This window comes from Oreochromis niloticus, linkage group LG13, assembly GCF_001858045.2.
Source record: "Oreochromis niloticus isolate F11D_XX linkage group LG13, O_niloticus_UMD_NMBU, whole genome shotgun sequence".
NCBI classification, from domain to species: Eukaryota; Metazoa; Chordata; class Actinopteri; order Cichliformes; family Cichlidae; genus Oreochromis; species Oreochromis niloticus.
This window is the reverse complement of record NC_031978.2, coordinates 25,724,911-25,746,457: the sequence shown is the minus strand read 5'-3', so window position 1 is coordinate 25,746,457 and position 21,547 is coordinate 25,724,911. Positions and strand designations below refer to the sequence as shown.

Here is a 21,547-nt window from a genome sequence, read left to right as displayed (position 1 = left end):
AAGGTACCATTGGGGAGAGCACATACGGGAACCTTATACCATCAGAGTTGCCAGGTTTGTTTAAAGCCCTCACTTGGGAAGTTTAGATTTTGCGTTGCTATTCTACGTTCTAAAATGGACCAGTGACTTCAGACGGCCACTGGTGCTAACGCTATAGAAACTTTCATAAAAGCATAAGAGTTACAAGTTATTTCCTGTTTTAAACTCTATCATTTTAATGATCGTATTTCCGTTACCGAAAACATGCCACAACTGAATCATTTATCAACTTATCTTATGTGTTTGCATATCCAAAAAGGTCAACAAGATGTGAAAGGGATGTGTTTACAAATGACAAAAGTGACACAAAATAATAACAACACTACGCGGATACGCTGAGACAATAAAGACAAGACAATAAACGTACAGGTTTATTGTCTTTATTTCCTTTCACCGCCACACAGATGCGGCGCACACAGTGTGGAATTGGGGGGAGGGATAACACGTTAAGCAACTGGCAACCCTACCAAGGCCACTCACGAGGTTGTTCCTTTCTCAGCCAGCACCGTTGCACAGGGTGAGTGCGTGGCTTTGATGGACTGGTAAAATTTCTTAAAATTAATCCAAGTCAACCAATTTTGAGCTTTGCTAAAAGGTCATCGACATGCCGGCGTATTTTCAGCGGCCAGAGAATGCTCTGAAACGAGCGAACGGTGAGTATACAAACGGCTTCGTGTTTTAACAGATGGGCCACATCCATGCTAACTACTGGGCGAAGGGTTAGCTGGCGTTAGCGGTTGGTGACTCGTTGTTGTTAGCCGGCCGGGCTAACTGCTAACGCTAGCCGGATGGCGGGGAAGCCATATCGAAATTGTGGAGCTGTGTTGGTATGTAGCCAACAGTCTAAGCAGTTTTTTAATTACAAAAACAAAGACTTTTTAGAAAAAGTAAGTGGCTGCCAGAGAGCTGTTAACCCTCCAAGTAGCTTTACGGTGCTGTTAACACTGCCTGGGAAACGGTGCTGTAAGTAGATCCTACTATCACGGCGCACCAACAGCGGCCTAATCAGCCGGCGCTAGCTAACCACGGTGTTTGAAGCGTTTGCATTATTTTAATGATGCTGGACTTTACGCATTTATTGTTGACTTATATTACTTTAACGTGTTTGCGCAGAGTTTCTTGAGGTTGGCAAGAAGCAGCCGGCCTTGGATGTCTTGTACGATGTCATCAAAAGCAAGAAACACCGAACATGGCAGAAGATCCACGAGCCCATTATGCTCAAATATCTGGAGCTCTGCGTCGATCTTCGCAAGAGTCACTTGGCCAAGGAGGGTCTCTACCAGTACAAGAACATCTGCCAGCAGGTCTGCAAGAAAAATCTGTGATTTTTGCACACACAGAATAATTTATGCAAAATAGCAGTTTCGTCTAAATGTAAGCGCTTTTTGTTTCCAGGTGAACATCAAGTCTTTGGAGGATGTGGTTAGGGCCTACCTGAAGCTGGCAGAGGAGAAGACTGAGACAGCCAAGGAGGAGTCCCAGCAAATGGTCCTGGACATCGAAGATCTGGATAACATCCAGACCCCAGAAAGGTGATGCTGCTTAAGTTTTTATAGAGTAAATCAGCTGTTTAACAAATGACTTGATTCATTTCTTAGGGCTGGTATTTGATTTAACTTTAAACTTTGATTTGTTTTTTCAGTTAAATAAATAAACTTTACTAATGTGGAACTTGTTTTGATTTTAGCGTGCTCCTGAGTGCTGTGAGTGGAGAGGACACTCAGGATCGTACTGATCGCCTGCTCCTTACTCCGTGGGTGAAGTTCCTGTGGGAGTCCTACCGCCAATGCCTTGACCTGCTGAGAAACAACTCCAAGGTGGAGCGTCTATACCATGACATTGCACAGCAAGGTAGGGACACGCATCAAATTACTTTTTAAATACTGCCTGTTTTCATGTTGTCATGTTATAGTGCTAAGTCAGTATTCCAGGCTGCTTACTACCATCTTAATATAAAGTTTTTGTATTTTTAATCATTTTCTGTATATGGATGTTAATTAACACCAATGCATGTATAGGATGTTTTATAAAACAAAACAAAAATCTTTCCCAATCAAGTCATTTAATTATAATTCAGAAATGTATTTCTAGTCTGTTTGCTGTGAGTCTAGGATTAGCTAATCCTCAAGGTATTACAGTAGTTACGCAAAGCAATGTGATGTAATAAGATATAATGTAACAGATTAAATTAATTGTCAAAGTGAACAGTTATTGTTGTTGTTACTATTAATATTAAATAACTGAATAGTTTTGCAACTGCAAACATTTTTACAGTTAAAACCTTTAGGTACGAGGCTCTAAATTCTCTATCTTCCTACCTTCCCTGCAGCATTCAAGTTTTGCCTTCAGTACACCCGCAAGGCAGAATTTCGTAAGCTCTGTGACAACCTGCGCATGCATCTGGGTCAGATCCAGCGCCATCACAACCAGAGCACTGCCATCAATCTGAACAACCCTGAAAGTCAGTCCATGCACCTGGAGACACGTCTGGTGCAGCTGGACAGCGCTATAAGCATGGAGCTGTGGCAGGTTAGTCTGCCTAACACTCTTCGACAACTACACAAGCATTTTCATATCGGTTGCCTCCACAATGCCTCCAACATTGTAAAAGTAAAATTAATGGTACTAATTCTTTCTCCTCTCAGGAAGCGTTCAAGGCTGTTGAGGACATCCATGGCCTGTTTGCTCTTTCCAAGAAGCCTCCCAAACCACAGCTGATGGCCAACTACTACAACAAGGTGTCTACTGTGTTCTGGAAATCTGGAAACGCTCTCTTCCATGCCTGCACCCTTCACCGGCTCTATCATCTGTCCAGGGAGATGCGAAAGAATCTGACCCAAGAGGAGATGCAGCGGTATTCCATTAATTCCTTGTGGATAAATGCACCAGTGTTTGTTTGGGTTTTGTTTTTTTTAAAAACTTGATCGTGACCAAATATGTATTAAAATTTACTTTCAATTTTCAGGATGTCTACCCGAGTCCTCCTGGCTACGCTGTCTATTCCCATCACCCCTGAGCGTACCGATATTGCTCGCTTGCTGGACATGGATGGCATCATTGTTGAGAAACACCGAAGGCTAGCTACCCTCCTGGCCCTGCAGTCTCCACCAACCCGCCAAAGTCTCATTAATGATATGGTACATTATGCGCTCAAGAAAAGAGAAATTTTTACAGCCTTTTAAGAATATAGTTTTTTGTTTTTATCTGTTCTTTAATTTGTTTTAAATTTTTTGTCAAATGTATGATTTTTGTGTTTTAGGTGAGATTTAACTTGCTGCAGTATGTTGTACCTGATGTGAAAGAACTTTACAACTGGCTTGAGGTCGACTTTCATCCTCTGAAGCTGAGCGGGAGAGTGACCAAGGTAAACTGTCCAGCTCCATGTGGCAGCAGCAGACGTAATAATTACAAGGAGCTGTCGTTCAGTTCATTTTCTTACATACAGCTTGAAGTTTATTAATTTAATTAACATTTATTGTTGCTTGTAATGTCCTTCTCTTCCAGGTGTTAAACTGGGTGAGAGATCAGGCTGAGAAGGAACCTGATCTTCAGCAGTATGTCCCACATCTGCAGAGTAACACCATCCTGAGGCTCTTGCAACAGGTAATCCTCTCTCTCTCTCTCTCTCTCTCTCTCTCTCTCTCTTCTGGTTCATCTTTTTTTCTAAATCACTTCTACCCTGAAATGGTTGTAATTGTCTTCATTTTTTTTTTAAATTTTTAGGTTGCACAGATCTATCAAAGCATCGAGTTCAGTCGTCTGGCCTCTCTGGTTCCATTTGTGGACGCCTTCCAGCTGGAGCGCTCCATTGTAGATGCTGCACGGCACTGTGATCTGCAGGTAAGATTCACATTGGTAGAGATGATGTTGTTTTTTCCACACTGACATTACTGATGGTCCAGCAACAGGGATGTGAGCTATTACTGAAGTAACATGCTGCGTTTTTGTAGATTATCTAACATTTCTTTGTGTCTTGTAGGTCAGAATAGACCACACCTCTAAAACTCTGAGCTTCGGCTCTGATCTGAACTACTCAACCAAAGAGGATGCTCCTGTTGGACCTTTCCTGCAGAACATGCCGTCAGAGCAGATAAGGAACCAGCTCACTGCCATGTCTGCATCTTTGGCTAAAGCCATACAGGTCATCAAGCCTGCCTCCATCCTGGTGAGTTCAACCTCTAACTGATACACAGTGACCAGAGGCACCTAATATACAGCGCTTTTTTTTTTTTTTTTTTTCTTTATTAATGTACATACAGTGACTGTATTTTTCATGTTATATTTAAAACATTACTCATGTTATGCCTTTGTTTGAATTCAAGTGCATTTTATTTTATTTTTTTTTTAATTATTCTTTTCTCAGCAAGAGCGAGAGGAGCATAACCAACAGGCCATCGCTGCCTACCTGAAAAATGCCCGCAAGGATCACCAGCGCATCCTGGCTCGTAGACAGACCATCGAAGAGCGTAAGGAGCGTCTGGAGAGCTTAAACATTCAGCGTGAGAAGGAGGAGCTAGAACAGCGGGAGGCTGAGATGCAGAAGGTTCGCAAGGCAGAGGAGGAGCGTCTGCGGCAGGAGGCCAAAGAAAGGGAGAAGGAGCGCATCATGGAGGAGCACAAGCAGATCAAGAAGAAGAATGCCCGTGAGCGCTTGGAGCAGATCAAGAAGACTGAACTTGGAGCAAAGGCTTTCAAGGATATCGACATTGAGGTGATGAAATGTAGCCAGAATCAACTTGATCTGGGTAAATTTCACATGGATTACATTTTTAATGTAGATCTAACAAACTGGTTTTGTTGCAGGACCTGGAAGAACTGGACCCTGACTTCATCATGGCTAAACAGGTGGAGCAGCTGGAGAAGGAGAAGAAAGAACTTCAGGAGCGTCTGAAGAACCAGGAGAAAAAGGTAATGGTATTAAATCAGCAAAAGTATTGATAACTTAAATATGTACTGGGCCCTAAGTCTTATTTCTCTTCAGATTGACTATTTTGAGAGGGCAAAGCGTCTGGAGGAGATTCCCCTGATCAAAAAAGCTTATGAAGAGCAGCGTGTCAAGGATATGGAACTGTGGGAGCTGCAGGAGGAGGAGAGGGTAAGTGGGCAGGGAAAAAGCACGTTACATAAAGAGATAAAAACAAATGTAAAAAATCTGAGCATCTGGAATGTAACAAGTTGTTCTTCTCTTTATGTAGATTAGTACCATGAAAGTTGAACGGGAGAAGGCTCTGGAGCACAAGAAGCGCATGTCCAGGATGATGGAGGACAAAGAGAACTTCCTGTCCAAAATAACAGCTGCTCGTAGCTTCATTTATGAGGTAAGACTGCCTAGTCAATCGCTGAGCATTAGCTGACTATGAGGACTGAAGCAGTGCTTTTAGCTTCAATTCTGTGCCTTTTAAAGGAAAAACTGAAGGCTTTCCAAGAGCGCTTGATAGAGGAAAGGAAGAAGCGCCTGGAAGACAGAAAGAGACAGCGCAAAGAGGACAGGCGTAATGCTTACTACCGGGAAAAAGAAGAAGAGGCACAGCGTATTCATGAGGAGCAGCTCAAGAAAGGTCTGTACAATTTTTTTTCAGTCGAATCCATGATCCAACCTGTCCTCATAAAGCTAGGACAGGAGCTCATATTCCACAGAGAACCAGGAAGGAAATTGCTTTTTTAAAAATTTTTAAATAGAGCGTGAAGAGCGTGAACGCCTGGAACAAGAGCAGCGAGAGGAGGAGGAGAGGGAGTACCAGGAGCGTCTACGAAAGCTTGAGGAGCAAGAACGGAAGCAGCGTCTTCGTCAGCAGGAGATTGAGGAGCGAGAACGACGCCGTGAGGAGGAGAGAAGGGTCCCACAGGAGGAGAAGCCAAAGGTTTGGATGTGTTTTTTAATAAGTTGCTTTTGCTTACCCCAAGATGGCTGGGATAGGCTGTGTAAGGATAATATGGTCTACAGGACTTTGAGTAATCTTGAAGTATCATGTGATTCTGTTAAAAGGAGGAGGGAGGATGGAGACGACGCACAGAGGGTGGGGATTCAGAGTGGCGTCGTCCTGCACCAGACAGGTGTGTCTCACTAACACTTAGTTCCTGCTTTTCTTCTTGTACTGCCGACTCAGCTATGAATGGCTTCTTTAACAACAACTGTGTGCTCCCTAGGACTTGGAGACAGGACGGTCGAGATGATGACAAGGAGGAGAAAGAGTTACCTTTCAGACGAGATGGTCCTCGTAGAAGCGGAGAGGACAGAGGTCCCCGTAGGGTCTTTGACGATGAACGAGGCCCACGCCGTGGTGACGATGAAGACCGCCCTGTTCGCAGAGGGTTGGATGATGACCGTGGTCCACGCAGAGGTTTCGACGATGATCGTGGTCCAAGGCGTGGTGGAGATGACGACCGTGGTCCTAGACGTGGCTTTGATGATGACAGAGGTCCTCGTAGAGGCATGGATGAGTCCAGGGGACCCAGGCGTGGAGCTGATGACGACTGGGGCCCCAGAAGAGGAGATGATGACCGAGTTGGAAGGAGAGGTATGGATGATGGGCCACGTCGTGGTGGTGATGACGCCAAACCCTGGAAACCACTGGGCCGACCTGGTAAGTCTGTAGCCAATTGCCTATCAGTAATTAATAGAAAAGTCTTGTTATCCAACAGCCAGGAAGCTGGTCTGTGCCTAAATGTCAAGTCTTAATAAAATGATGATAATGAATGCCTCTGATATAGGGGGCTGGCGTGAGCGAGAGAAGGCCAGAGAGGAGAGCTGGGGACCTCCCCGTGGTGGCCCCCATGATGATGGAGATGATGGTGAAGGAGACGAAAGATCCAGCGACCGCAACAGAGAGCGTCGTCCACAGAGGTGGGGCTAATAGATCTATGCCTGTATGCTGAGTTATTCGTAGCACCACGGAGGATGTGACAATTTGCTTTTCAGGTAGTTGTTGGCAGAGTTTATAATTGGTGTCACTGTGCGTTCACAGAGAGGATGGTATCTGGAGAAGAGGGGGTACTGATGAGGGAAGCAGCTGGAGAGAATCTCGCAGAGAGGAGGCAGACCGCGACGATCGACGTGATCGAGATGATCGACGCGATCGAGACGATCGCCGCGACCGTGATGATCGCCGCGATAGAGACCGTCGTGACAGAGATCGCCGTGATGATCGTGACAACAAAGGCCCACCCAGAGATCCTGATGATGGTGAGCAGAGCATGTTTTAGACTTGCTTTCAGTGTCTTTGCTGGGTTTGATCTCTTTAACTGTGATCTTAGTAATTTATTTTATGGACAAATGGCAACTTTGTTTCAGAAAATTGCTATATGAAATGTAAATAAAAATTTAAAAAAAAAAACTGCAGAGATTTACCAATAATTTAAGCTCTGCTTTTATTAATAATAATCCTATATCAAGCTTGAATGGAGAACATTTTGATTCCAAAACTAGTATGGCTTGTTCCCAAACACTTTTGTTGTTAAGAGATGTTAAAAGAAAACTGATGTGCACAACATCACTGTGGTTTTTATCTTGCTGAAATCAAATAAAAAATAATCGCAGTTGAGAGAGATTTAAAACACTGTAGATGCTGTTGTCCCTGATCCAACTCTCCATCCTCAATCCACTGAGCTCATCTTGTGACTGTCAAAAATTTCAACGTGAAGATAACTTATTCAGCCAGCAGAGGGCACTGCATACCCATTTAATACATGCTCTGCTACATAAGCTTTTTTGTTTTTTTTAAAGAAATCATCCACTTTGGACACACAAAACTTCTACAGTTAAAACATAAAACCTTCCGTTGCTGGAATATTTTCTACAAAATATCTTTGTTCCCCACAGGTGGTTCTTGGCGTCGTGTAGGTGACGATAAACGTGAGGAGCGTGACAGGGACCGAAACAGGGAACGAGAACGAGAACGGGACCGTGATCGTGACGCTGATGGAGAGAAGGGCTGGCGTACTGACAAAGAAAACCTTCGCCGCACCAAAAATGAGACAGATGATGATGGCTGGACCACCGTTCGCCGCTGAACCTCAGCTCATGCCTCAATCAATAAAAAATGATTTAAAATAATAATAATTCTAATAATCATAGATACCACATCACTCTGTTGGCCACAGTGTTTCATTGGTGGCCAAAAAATACCTTTGATTTGATTTGAGCATTTGTAGAATGTAGTTTCCTGGGAAGTGATTTTGTTTTATTTTTATTTTGACCTACAGTTTTGAACCAGAAACTCCTCACCTTCCAAACACCATTAACCAATGAACTTGTGTTCACTTAGGTTTCAGTGAAACATTACTGTAACCCCCAGTGGTTAGAAATGTTCTTACCTTAGTGAAGTTAATCTGACCTACATGCAAACCAGTGAACCTGCTACAATATTCAATGCAAACTCAGTGTACCACCAACTGCCTCTTTTATTGACTGTACTTTGCATAGATGTTATGTTATGGCACAGATCTACAACTCTTCTAATGGCAGTGACTATGAATCTTGTCACCTGCTTCAGTTATTTCAGCTCTTCCATCTAATATGAGATGCTTTTTAACCTGTTAAAGAACTAGTGGAATTTACATTTTGATGTGCATGCATAGAGTATTGAAATGGTCTGGCTTCATATCCAGTGTGTGCTTCTATCTTGCTGCAATCAATGGTATCATGCCAGGTTGCATGTGTACAGATAAAGCCTTTATTAATAAAGACAATGCTCACCAGGGATATGTTCTTTGTCTTGAATGGGATATTAAAAAAATGTTAGAGCATGCTGTCCTCAGCTTTGCCTACTCAGATCAAATAAAGCCACAGATAACCTTATGAATATACATTTTAGAAATAAAGCCTGCTTGCAAATGCATTTTAATACTTCATTTAAATGAGTAAAGCAACTATGTTGATACTTGCACATGATGAAGCTTTTCGTTTAGATTTTGGTTTCTGGTTTCTAAATTAATCCCACATCACTGAAGTATCACTGCTAATGTATAAACAACAACACGTGGGAATGTTGCATCGTAATCCAGAACTTCTTGGATACCTTGAGGCTGAAACTGAAACATGTATGCCCAAATATTTAGGAGCGGTCAGACTGCTGGCCTGGCAAACAAGATAACAATAATTCAAAACTGCTTGTGAAGGCTACGACCGTACGACGCTGGCGATCTTTTAAAGCCTTTCTTTCTGTAACCACTAGAGGTCGGTAAAACACCAGAAAGAAGACAGACGCGTCACCATGTGAAAAAGGGAAGCGTGTTGGTTCGTGCCTAAGATCATCAGTTAACTGAGGGTATAAAACTCAGGAAAAATATAAACAAGCAGGAGGTGGTCAGAAAGGAGGCAATTACAAAACCCGTAACATGCTGCTGGAGCTGTAAAGTAAGAAAACACCCTCAGCAGGGCGGGAGTTTGTTGTCCCAACAACAAAACTGCGTTGGCATTTTGAATTTGAATGCCCGATTTGAGCTACCCTATAATAATAATAATAATAATAATAATAATAATAATGATAATAAAAGTAATAGTAATAATAATAATAGTAATAATAGTAATAATAATAGGCTGATATTTAATGCAAAATAAAAGCCTCTCTCTGATTGAACTGTATAAGCGAATTGAATTAAAAAACATGGGAAATATCCACCTCTGGGAGATTCCTCCAGGTATTGAAAATAATAAACTGGAATGTGTTTTTTAACATCTTAAACAAGATGCATCGTGCGTGTGGTGTATGTGTGTGGGCATGCTGGTGCTCTGATAGCGCTGGGAAGCCCTTTCAGTGCTCCAGTCTTTGATTTTTTTATAGGCCACATTTCATTTCAGGGACACTTAACAGCATAAATGAGTAAAGCCTAAACTCCATGTGAATAATAATAATAATAATAATAATAATAATAATAACAATAATAATAATAATGATGATGATGATAATAATAAGTGGAATAATTCTGATTATATGTATTTGGTTGGAAACTTTCCTTGAAACATGTATCAGCTTTACAAGGAGCGGCCAAATAATTTAAATTTAAATTAACAAAAACAAAAAAGGGCATAAAATGATGAAATAATCTCCAAACACTTGGACCTAGGCTGTCGATAGGCAATACATCATTTTCTCATTTCGGGGATGCATCAGTTCACTTGTCAGCAGCCTGCGCGCACTCCAAGTGTGTATCATTTCTTTGTGAAGGCCCGCTGTGCGCGGACATGGCTGCAGCTTCGTGCTGCTGCCGTCAGCCGCTGATCTGCACGCAGGGGTGACAGGTCGCACTCGCACAGGTACACTAATAAACAGCTCTCACCGGCTGACACACAGCGACTCATCAGTGTTACTGAACACTGACTGTTTCAGGGTCGTGTCCCGCACACTAGATAAAAAAAAAAGCAGAAACACCTCTAAATCTGAGCTTTAGCGCGTCTGCGTCTCCGACAAACCATTCTGCACAAATGTAAGCGTGTCAGCGTAGAACTCATACTAATGCTGATCTTAGAATCGGGACAAATGGAAACAAGTAGCAACGAAATAAAAAGAATTTTCTACAAATGTCCAGTCACAAATAAATAAATAAACAAAAAGAAAACAGGAAAATATAGAAAAATAAATTAAATCCGACTAATTGCGCAAATAAGCGGCTGCTGAAAAATTCCATTTATTCCATTCCATTAGCATCCCAAAAAGAGAGTCAAACAGAGCTGATGTGCTGCCGCCACATTGTTTTTGCATATTTTAAAGTAATCACCTCTAGTAGTAACAGCACACACACAAACACACACTCACTTTAAAAATCTGCCCGAACCTGTCGTAGACAGTAAATGCAAATAAGCAGGCTACCTTTTCTACTGGTTAGTTGAATGTGTTAAATGTCCTGGAGATATGTGCCCACGAGTGGATGCATGTGTCTGTGTGTCTACATGTGCGCGTGCGGGCATGTGTGCGTGCACGCGGGGGGCTCTTCTCTGAACGAATCCGTTCCGTGTTGCGCGTTCGAGTCCGCCTCTCCGCGCCCCTGCTTCCCATTGACGCACTTTTTAAGCGTCTTCCCCCTTCTCCACCTTAAGGCGAGCAGCAGCGGCAGCGACCAATCACCATGCCATTACAGCCTTCAGAGGAAGCTGTTTATGGGGCTGCAGCGCTAATTAGGCTCATGAACTAACAAATCTGCCTGCACGAAGCCGGCGAGGAAAACGATCACATCCATGGATTAGTCTGGGAGTAGCCGAGCACTTTTTATTTTTTGGCTTCTTCGACACTACCCGCCGCCCTTTCCTAACTTGTTTACTGCGCAGAAACTTTCCCCCTTTTTTCCTTGGGTGTGGAGTATTTTTCAAGCAAGAGCGCCTACGACAACTTTAACCTAAACTGGGGAATCTGGACTATCAGACCATGTTTCAACCTACACCCAAGAGGTGTTTTACTATAGAGTCTTTAGTGGCGAAGGATAATCCGGTACCGGCGTCCCGCACCGAGGAGCCCATCAGGCCAGCGGCTCTCAGCTATGCAAACTCCGGCCAGATGAACCCATTTCTGAACGGCTTTCACTCCGGCGGCAGGGGCGTCTACTCTAACCCGGACTTGGTTTTTGCCGAGGCGGTCTCTCATCCGCCAAACTCTACCGTTCCAGTGCATCCGGTGGCCCCGCCGCACGCTCTGGCCGCTCACCCGCTTTCATCCTCACACAGTCCGCACCCGCTTTTTGCCAGCCAGCAAAGAGACCCCTCAACTTTCTACCCCTGGTTATTACACAGATATAGGTACTTGGGTCACAGGTTTCAAGGTAAGTTGTCAAAGTGTTCGACTTTGGATGAGTTTTACGCACGAACAACTACGGACTGTAGCATTTTCTTTTTTGTTATTATTTCATTTTTGTTTTGTTTTTTTAGACTGTGTTAAGCTGAGAGCAAGGTGGTGTAAAAATATATATAAATATATATTTGAAGCTGTAGCAGAACAGTTTTAAAGAGAAGCGTCGTTAAGTGCCAAAACTAGTTTTAAAGGTGTCGCAGCTGTAAAAAGAAATGACCTCGTAACGAATTTCTTCGATTTTGGAGAAAGAAAAATAATCTGTAGCAAAGAAATATTTGTGGCTGGGCTTGTGAGGACGCCTGCAGCTTTGGAGTATGTGTTCACGTTTTTTTTTTTTAAAAGAGTAGAAATTCTGACATGTTTGTACACCGGTAGTCTGCAGGTTATATATAGCGCATGATCTATATCCAGAAACGCAATGAATGCATTTCGCTAGTCTGCGGTTTAAAGACCTGTTACAGCAGGTTTTTTTGTTTTTAGTTTTTTTAGTTTTGTTTTTTAAAGAAAGAAATAAATTTTTATTTGAGCTAAATGTGTAATTATATGATTATGCTGTTCCTAAATTTCTGAACCTGACATTAGACAAAATATGAGTAAATTGTAAATTTATTGTTTAAGTTGGTTTGGCCTGAGAACTTTAGCATTGTTGATTTCGGGGGATGAATTTGTGGTATTTTTATGTGACTGTTATTATTAATAATATTATTACTGAATATTATTTTTATTTGTTTGATTTGGTTTGGTTTGGTTTGTTTTTCCTGCAAGTGACAGCACAATTTTTTATTTTTATTTTTTATTTTCCTTGAATGTATTTTCAGTTTAATTTCTAAGGTGGTTTTGGGTGTTGTCGATTTACATTTTGTTCACAAAGAGCTAATTTAATTAAGTCCAGGATTATACGTCTGCTTTATTTGTTTCCCTCTTCTCTTCACACGGAAGGACTGACAGATATTAAAAGAAGAAACCTTCAATAATGATTAATTTAAACACACACACACTTTCATAAACACGGCGTGTGGCTTTTTATTGACTAATGTCCAGCTTCTATTTGGACTTTATTATCGTCCTCTTTTATAGTCCCTCAGGAGACTGCAGTCCTCTAGCTGCGCCCAGGCCTGTTGTTTCTTATGGAATAGTTAACATCTTATAAAATATACATATATATTTGAATAAGTCACTGAGGATCCTCGCTTTCTGCTCGCTTCTAGGTAATGAAACGAGTCCAGAGAGCTTCCTTTTGCACAACGCGCTGGCCAGAAAGCCCAAAAGAATCCGGACAGCTTTTTCACCTTCGCAACTCCTGCGGCTCGAACACGCGTTCGAGAAAAACCATTATGTGGTGGGAGCAGAAAGAAAGCAGCTCGCCCACAGCCTTAGCCTCACAGAAACTCAGGTAAGAAGCACAGGATTTTACTCGACATTCCGCCCTCTCTCTCCACTCACCTGCTCTCACTTTGTGTGTGTGTTTTTTGTTTCAATGCTGCTTCTCAGCGCGTCGTGTCGTGTTTTTGGCTTTTAGGAAATCCCCACTTTCATTTTACAGTGGTTCAAGAGATTATTATAAAAGCTGACTGTGTTGTGGTGCTTGTCCTGGAGGACGGTGTGTTACTTTTTAGGTGTTTGTTTATTTTATTTTTTTTAACGTGCGTCATGGAGCCTTCAATCAGGCCTGTAAAACGTGTGCGTATTTACGCGCGGCACTAAAGCGGGGTGTTATCATTTGCTTATCATTTGCCAAACAATAACGCGAAATTATCAGGTGGCACACCGTTTCCACGTTGTCATTTGAAGACAGAGGCTTTCTGCTGGAGCCAGTCCACCGTCATTGTGTAGGCCTAACCTCATTCCAGGAGGGGGTTGAATTACTTTGTTTTGGGGTGGGGGGGGAGAGAATGTTGCCTTTTCAAAATGGAGGGCAAATTAACCAGTTAACCATTTTATAGGGTAGGAGATACAAAGAGCGAGGCGGGTTCAGTGAATTCCCCCTGCCATATTTAAGATGCTGTTTGAGCCCATCAGCCTGCTGTCTTTTGTCCGCTGTGTCTCCTTTAGACGGCGGGGCCTTTTGGAGGAGCTGAAGGGAGAAATGAACCGTCACCTACTTCAATTAGCCCACTGAAGGCTTATTAAACGCACCTCGGTTGCCATTAAAGAGCTGAAAGGGCTGCACAGCGACAAAACAGGAACAGATAATTTATCGATTTAGATGTTGTTAATTCCCCCCACGGTACCGATTATTGACAAATCCACTTAGAGGAGCGTGTGGACATATATGTTAAACGTGCCTCAGAGACATTTATTTCTCTTGACATCCACATGCTGACATTTTTGTTTTAAAATAAAATCTAAAAAAAAAGAAAATAAATTTCTGACCTACTTTGGGTATGGCGTCAAAGTTTCTCCGCGCATTACAACAATAGTGAACCTTATTTATAAAATATTCTATTTGTGTCACAGCTCCTTGTCTCATTTTCCTGTTTTTTTCTCCCCATAATTTTAAGGCGTGATGTGGAAAAGACTCTGTCCTGTTATATTGTTAATAGAAGTGGGGGTTGACCTTTTTAAGGCGGAAGTCGCTCTTTTTTTTTATGTGAGTTAATAAGAATAATTGGAGTAATTAACAATGACATGATTTTTAATGGCATGTATTCGTGCTGTACTGGAACTATAATTGATGTTTGTTTTTTCTGGCGGCTGTTTCCTTAGGTGCAGGTCACATTTTGCCTTTTTAAAAAATTATTGTTATTTCTGCTGAACTCTCTGCTTGTTTTTAGCCCTGCTATCCTATTCACGCTTGGTTTTACGCACTGGCCAATCGCGGTTTATCTCGTGATACTGATACGGGTTTGTTCTCTCTCTCCCTCTCTGGTTTCTTCCCCCCCTTCTCTCTGCAGGTAAAAGTGTGGTTTCAGAACCGACGGACGAAGTTCAAGAGACAGAAGTTGGAAGAGGAGGGCTCGGAGTCTCAGCAGAAGAAGAAAGGATCGCATCACATAAACCGGTGGAGACTGGCGACTAAACAGGCGAGCCCGGAGGAAATTGATGTCACTTCGGACGATTAAAATAAAGACTATGCGCCTGAATGAAGGAGGACATGGATACAGGATGCCGTGTAGAGACAAGTGAGAGGGTACAAAGCCAATGTCACATTTCAGATCTCCGGAGATCGGCAGCTGAGGGTGAGACAAGCCCGACTGACACTGCTGTCACCACGCGGGTCTGTCAGTCCGAGTGACCCAGGGAAATGTGACCGACAGTGTCTCAGTCCACCTACCTGAACCCTTTCTCGCACCAACCACCACTACTACCCCCCTTCCCCCACCCTCCCCCACCTACAACCAACACCTAATTATATTTTTCTCCAATTCACATTGGACGTTTGCACTTCAGAAGGCTTTTATTATTATTTTTTCCTCCTCTTATTTTTTTAAACAAAAAAAATCGTTTCCACGTAAGATATACCAAAACACCAAACTGCTTTTTTTTTTTTTTTTGTAAAACTTGAAATGCATGGTCTAGTTTTTTTTTCTTCTTTTTTCCTGGTAGCTGTTATTAATTTGACGAGTTTTCGCAAACCAAGGAAAAACAGAAACAACAACAACAAAAAAGAGGAATAATCAGTTTTGTTTCCAACTCTATTTTCAAACTGAGAGATGTCGTGCTTCTTCCTTTTTACAATGTGTGCAGTCTTTAATTAATGATTCTCGTGTAAAAGTGATTGTGAAAACATATGAAGTAGCGGTGCTGCGTTATGGTGTTTATTTTTAATTTTTTTTAAGGAAAGAAAAGTGGAATTTCGATGAAAAAAATGACATCTTTCTATAAAAAAATTAAAAAATAAGTGAATCAGACCACAGACAAAGTACTTAAAGGGAAGGTATCAGGACATTCCTTTAACCTAAAGCTTTACCAATGTGTCGCTGTGGCCCCCACACAGCCTTCTGTCAGGACTTGACCCTCCAGTGAAAGTTGAAACGAAGGACTAAAAAGCAAGAATTGACAAAGAGAGGAGAGAGAGCAAAAATAAAAAAAGCACTGAGCGTTATTCCATGTACAGAAATGCTAAAACAAAGTTAATGTTTCTGTTAAACCCGCTTTTACAGAATGTAAATACTTTTTTGTGTTTGTGTTAAGTTTGCTACAATTTTAACACAAAGTATACTTCCAAGAAGTATGTAATTGTCAATATTTTGTCAATAAAGTTTTATCAATATGTCGCGCGCAGTAAAAGTATAGACTTTTGATTACGCAGAGCAACCTTAATGGTTTTCTTTCTTTTTTCTTTTTTTGGAAATGCGCAATCATTTAGCGCACAGCGAGGCGCGCTGAAGTGGCGTTTATAGGATGATTTAAAAAACAAAGAGAGGAAAAATTCTGCAGCATGTAATTTGTTTTCCTCAGCCCTGCATTTGTTTCTCAGTCTGACACAGAAAGCATTTTTTTTCCTCCAGGAGCTGCAGCGTCTGCTCCGCTCCGGCTACAAAGAGTCCCTACAAGCTTTTGTGAAAGTGCAAATCAGTTTGGGCAATTATCATGCGAGTAATATGAGGGGGGGAAAGGGGATGCATTGCCCAGTGGTCAACTTTAATCTCTTAATCCACGGATCCAAGGGGGGCTTGGTTGGACATAACTTAGTACAATCTGACTACCCCTCACGACGCGATAAGGGAAGGTTGCAATGTGCTGCAAAAAATGGGATCTTTGTTTAAAATCTTGTCTTTTAGGCTCCAATCATGCTGCAAGCTGCTGCTTTGGACCGAGCGGAAACATTACAGGACTTCTTTTTTGGAGCCCGTGAGCGCATTAAAAAAGAGAGAGATGCAGGAAATGATTTCTCACTTAAACACAAACAAACAAAACAACAAAACCACGAAAGCAGAAAGAAATCTTAACAAATTGAAACTAGATTATGATGGTTTTTGTTTGTTTCCTCGCGAACAGCACAGCAAACCTAACTTCGGTGTTTCTCGCGGAGGTGCACGTGTTTGTTTAATTGTTTCATAAAGTAAAAAGTGGTGTTTTTGTGGTTTGGGTTAGGAAGGAGGGGGGGGGGGGGGGGGCATGGCATATAGGGAATTCTTAATCGGCCCATAGATTATAACAGCAATAAAAATCTATAGAGAATACCATTAGCTTTGGAGAAAAAACCCCCTAAAAGCTTTATTACAAACCCAGCTTTGAAATAGGGGGGATTAGAGGACTGAAAGGGTCCCACAATAGTTAGAAGAAAAGGTTTCATGCTAATGAGGTTAATGCCCTTTGTATCTCCGGACTCCACAACTTCATTACTCCTATCTCGGGCAACACCGAGCGGCTCAGAGCTTCACAATCCACTCGAGCTTTTCCCTACCCTGCCTATAAAGAAGGATTTGATAGCAGTCCTGTTCAAACTAGATAATTATATCTTTTCAAGTTGGAATTAAGATAAAGAAAGTGCAGTGGAGGCGGTGAGCCTTGATCCGCCGCAAACAAATTTGGCGCACTCTCTCCCCCCCCGCCACCACCACACATACACCCCCTCCTCGTGTGCGCCTGCATGGACACACAGGAGACAGGACAGGCTTCTCATTAGAGCCTGGCACAATTTGATTAATTTAAATGCGTTTGATTTCAACCCCTCTCTCTTAAAAAAAGTAGTGCATGGAAATAATTTTTGATCTTATTTTTGAAATTACGTTTTGTTTTGTTTTTAAAGCTACAATATCCAAAAAAATCTGCTTCACCAAATTAAAAGCTTCCACCGGGTGTATTGTATTTTAATTTGTTAAATAAAAATAGAATAGACTCTCTATTTTGAAAGTACCTATTACTACATAAAAAATTAAAATAAAATAATAAAAAGCTGTAGGCGGAGGGGGAGTGGGGGATTATTTTCTGTAAAGCAGTCTTGGTAAAGACATCTTCCTAACAAAAGCGCGCATGCGGCTTCCGTAATATTTAGGTTTTTACGTCTGAGAAATTCAAGGCGCTCTTCTTTTCAGATCCTAGCATTTGTTAGAGGACGATCAGGCGCAATTTGAAACTAAGGTCACATGAATATAATTGCTTTGGACAGAATTCAAACAGCGTGCGCGCGTTATGAGTTGAAGTGGGCCCTCACATATTAGATCCTTCTTCCAGACGCTCGTGCTGTGCGTTAAGGGCCAGCTGTGGGGACCTTTGGTGACCCGCTTATCTAAACCTAAACTGCCCCTCTCGCGGGCTAAACTCCCTCATAAATCATCCCAAGTCCACGCGCAATTTGGTTCTTGCGTAAATTTTGGACATTTTGGAAACGAGCTCCCGCTGCATCAAACATTTAGCACGCAACGTGAAATGATTATTCACCACTGAAAAGAGTAGTCGGTCCTATCAAGTGACCCCACTGACCCAAAACCTCTAATCTGCAATTAGTAGGTATAATTACGTCCGCTGACACCACTAATGTGAATAGGGAGGGAATAAGGGGAGGACAGGCTCGGTATTAGCGCGCAAAGTCAATAATTGATCGAGCTGGAATCTCTTAAGTCGGAAGAAGTGGCTTCTGAAAGGATAGATTTGGATAGTTTGTCAACACATCGTCTGCCGGAGGAGTTTCATTTCGAAGAGCATCTCGTCGGGGGCAAAATGAATGTCTGTGAGGTGGCACCTGTAGGCCGACCCCGTCACAGACCCAACGTCAGGCCTAACTTGATCTGTCCTGTTTCACAAATTGCCTCTGAAATTGATCCTTGAAACGAGAGAATGAACCCCGCACAATTCCCCTGGCCTCGACATAAGGTGCAGCGATAAATATACAAGACTAATGAGCAATTACCATACAATCACTCTTCAAATAGCTTACATAATAATAAATTAAACATCCACGCCTCGGATTCAGTTTCTTTCTTTATTATTAATAACGAAGGAGGGGCGTTTGCAGCCACGATGTGCTCGGATGATTATGTTTTCCGAACCCAGCAATTTCCAATTTGCCATCGGGTACAGTCAGCGGTTACTGACTCGGACTAACTAGTCTACCGACTTTCAGTGGCATGAACACAGCTGGGCAGACGTGGAGATCTTGGTGAATAACGCGTTCTTTATCCTTAAGTTATTTCCAGCTCAGATTTTGAACGAGGTGAGGCGTTTAAGTGCACGATTAAACACGCAGACACTCTCGGAGCGCTCCTAAAGGCATCACAGCGGCCTGCTGCGTTTTCTGACATGACAATGAACTTGTTAGCGCCTGAGGTCCTATACTGGAAAAAAAAATAAAATTAATCAATATATTGTTTGAAAAAATGCCAAAGCTGTAAGATATAAATATGTCAGTGTTCTTTAAAAAGAAAAGAAAAGAAAAAAAAAAGAAACCAAAAAACACTTGAGTTAATGTATTCAAGGCAGGTCGACATCGTACACACACACACACACACACACACACACTAAGAGCCTGGCACCAAAATGTGATTGTTAATAGATGAACAAAGCCAAGTGGCACATTACAAGCTGCTCTGACAGGCCCATGCAGAGTTTCACTCACTGGGTTTTGGTGCTCCATTGCCCATGTTCACCGAGGTCACCACACACACACGTCACATGACCTACAAGTGACAAATGGTCATTTCACTATGAAATATTCATTGCATTTCAGAAACAGTAAACTTTATTTTTTTTCCACCTGCACAATGGCCGCCCTCCCCCTCTGTCAGGCCTCAGTCCCATCATGCCTTGCGCCCTGCATTTGCAGACACCATCAGCATATCTGTGTGCTCCCCTCTGTAACCACAGTGCACAGGCACAGCTCAGTTTGGAAGGCCTCAGAAACTTTATTAGCTGTCCCCCCCACCCCCCTCCTTAAACTCTTCTTATTATAATTGGCTGCAGCAGTAAACATCTATTTTTCCATGCATTAATATTCTTATGGCCAACTGCAATGCCAGAGATTCCTAATGCTTATTTTCTCTAACGATATAGGGGCAATTTGGGCTGTAATTTGAGGCTGTTTCATTTGCATATAAGTGTTTCCCACATATCCACCACCAGCTCTGAAGAGAACGACTGTCGACCCCTTGTCCTCTGAAGTTCCAACCTCCAAACATTTTATAGGTTGTATCTGCAACCAGCATTCCCTTCAGCTCGCTAATGTGTAACACATGGTGGACTGTACACCTGATAAAATACCTCAGGGGCGCTGCAGTTTGGAAAATCCTCAATTCGCTCTCTAAATAAAACAAACAATGGCCTCACTAAATATATCACATGTGCCTGCTGAACTATTTTGTGTCTCTTGACCTGCAAGTCCCCTCCCACATCATCAGCACTGACACGGCTCTGTCTGTTTGCAGGACGCAGCTTGCAGGTACTTTTGAAAATACTGCCTGATTTTATGACCTCCTGCTTTTAGAATAAACAGGCTGTATTGCTATGGCCTGCTGAAGCTCCATTGTTCCTGTGTGTGTGTGCGTCTCTATTTAAGCTGCTAGTTCTCCTATCCGTGTTTTATGTCGCTCCATGTGAGGGTATGGTCACATGCAATTAAATTAGCTCACTTCTAAAAGTGGACTTTTGAGTCCACTTCCCCTCTGCTACTTCATCCCTGTGAAATCGCTGCAAATGTGGCTACAATTAGAGCTGAAGTGTAACATAGCTCCCAGAGCATGGGTTACCGAGCAGACAGGTGAAATTGTGGGCACCTGTTCTTCTGCCCCCTCAAAGCTTCGCTGTGTCTCCCCCTTTTGGTGACTGGGAGGGAGCAAAATCTGGCCCCCAAAAAACATGAAATATCAAGTTACTTTGGGCTGAGTCTGACAGCAGTGGAGTGTTTAGTGTCTGGGAAGTGAAGCAGCAATAAAATACTAGTGGTCTTTGCAGACAGGGGCTTGCATGCTCTTGGGTAGTGGATGGTGCATCGCTTTTCCTTATTCCTTTTCAACGCAGGAGTCAACTGAGCCCATGACACACATTTAAAGTGTAACTTTAGATGTTTGGATTTTTCATTAAGTGGCTTTAAAATAGACTGTTGGCAAACAAGAGAAACATTAGCCTGAAGTAAAGCGCATATCAGTAAATACTACTGGTACTGTAGCCTTACATAGTGTTGTTAACACTAAAAAGAAATGGCACAGTTTGAAAGTGGAACTGTAAACTATTGCATTGGACCACCGTATGGTAAGGTGAAAAATTATTATTCTAATTTGTTTTATAGCCTGAGCTATAGTTTATCATAACACAAATAATTATATGATAACATAATATACAAGTACTTTTTGAGTGATAGAAGAAATACTTTTAGGTGGCGCTATTTTGACGTTTCCTTTACCAGATAATTAATTTGCTTGTGAAACAACAGTCAGTGAAGCACCTACAAGAGCGGGCAATGTATAAAAACTATCCTTAATTAGCAATAAAATGAGCTTTAAGCAACGATAACTTGCATATATTTTTTTTTAATTTTGCAAACTATCCGTGAACATTTCGTTGACGGTACTGTAAAGCTGGAAATGATGTTTACAAATCTTTGTAGAAGTTAGTAAACACACAGCAGTGCTACTATAAACATTACTTACATGGCTATTCTAAAAGTTGAAGCTGATGTTCATAATATTGTATTAAATAACTTAAAACTAAGAAGGTAAGTTGGGCAGTGGCGTAAATGATAAGACTGTGAGCTTGGGGCAGGGGGGCCTTCGGGTCCCATTTTACTCACTCACATGCTGCTTACTTATGCTGGCATCTTGGTATTTTTTAAAATATTGTTGCTTAAACAG

The 21,547-nt window shown here is 42.1% G+C and overlaps 2 protein-coding genes and 1 long non-coding RNA gene across 4 annotated transcripts in view; 2 read left to right on the top strand and 1 right to left on the bottom strand.

Moving 5' to 3' along the window:
- The first annotated feature begins 509 nt into the window (after nt 1-509).
- Nucleotides 510-8,738, top strand: eif3s10 (eukaryotic translation initiation factor 3, subunit 10 (theta)). The gene is made up of 22 exons (XM_013268996.3): nt 510-692; nt 1,153-1,343; nt 1,435-1,571; nt 1,727-1,890; nt 2,369-2,568; nt 2,685-2,893; nt 3,005-3,176; nt 3,299-3,403; nt 3,544-3,642; nt 3,763-3,879; nt 4,019-4,204; nt 4,403-4,750; nt 4,843-4,947; nt 5,021-5,134; nt 5,235-5,357; nt 5,444-5,597; nt 5,719-5,900; nt 6,026-6,093; nt 6,187-6,623; nt 6,751-6,883; nt 7,005-7,222; nt 7,859-8,738. Exons 1-22 carry the CDS (start codon nt 644-646, stop codon nt 8,047-8,049), a joined length of 3,702 nt encoding a protein of 1,233 aa, XP_013124450.1. The 5' UTR covers nt 510-643; the 3' UTR covers nt 8,050-8,738.
- The window catches only part of LOC102078348 (uncharacterized), a 95,994-nt gene continuing 80,660 nt past the window's right edge, over nt 6,214-21,547 (bottom strand). For both annotated transcript variants that reach the window (XR_269728.4, XR_269729.4), the window contains one exon: nt 6,214-6,643. This is a non-coding gene — a long non-coding RNA (uncharacterized LOC102078348). The remainder of the gene's footprint in view (nt 6,644-21,547) is intronic.
- On the top strand, nt 11,041-16,072 carry emx2 (empty spiracles homeobox 2). The gene is made up of 3 exons (XM_003441064.5): nt 11,041-11,790; nt 13,028-13,212; nt 14,714-16,072. Exons 1-3 carry the CDS (start codon nt 11,400-11,402, stop codon nt 14,879-14,881), a joined length of 744 nt encoding a protein of 247 aa, XP_003441112.1. The 5' UTR covers nt 11,041-11,399; the 3' UTR covers nt 14,882-16,072.

Bases quoted from the DNA above. Each gene is read 5' to 3' on its own strand.
- eif3s10 (XM_013268996.3), top strand. From the start codon at position 644: ATGCCGGCGTATTTTCAGCGGCCAGAGAATGCTCTGAAACGAGCGAAC. The intron at 1,344-1,434 runs GTCTGCAAGAAA...TTTTGTTTCCAG, and splicing joins ACAAGAACATCTGCCAGCAG to GTGAACATCAAGTCTTTGGA. The intron at 5,598-5,718 runs GTCTGTACAATT...ATTTTTAAATAG, and splicing joins TGAGGAGCAGCTCAAGAAAG to AGCGTGAAGAGCGTGAACGC.
- emx2 (XM_003441064.5), top strand. From the start codon at position 11,400: ATGTTTCAACCTACACCCAAGAGGTGTTTTACTATAGAGTCTTTAGTG. The intron at 11,791-13,027 runs GTAAGTTGTCAA...GCTCGCTTCTAG, and splicing joins CTTGGGTCACAGGTTTCAAG to GTAATGAAACGAGTCCAGAG. The intron at 13,213-14,713 runs GTAAGAAGCACA...TTCTCTCTGCAG, and splicing joins TTAGCCTCACAGAAACTCAG to GTAAAAGTGTGGTTTCAGAA.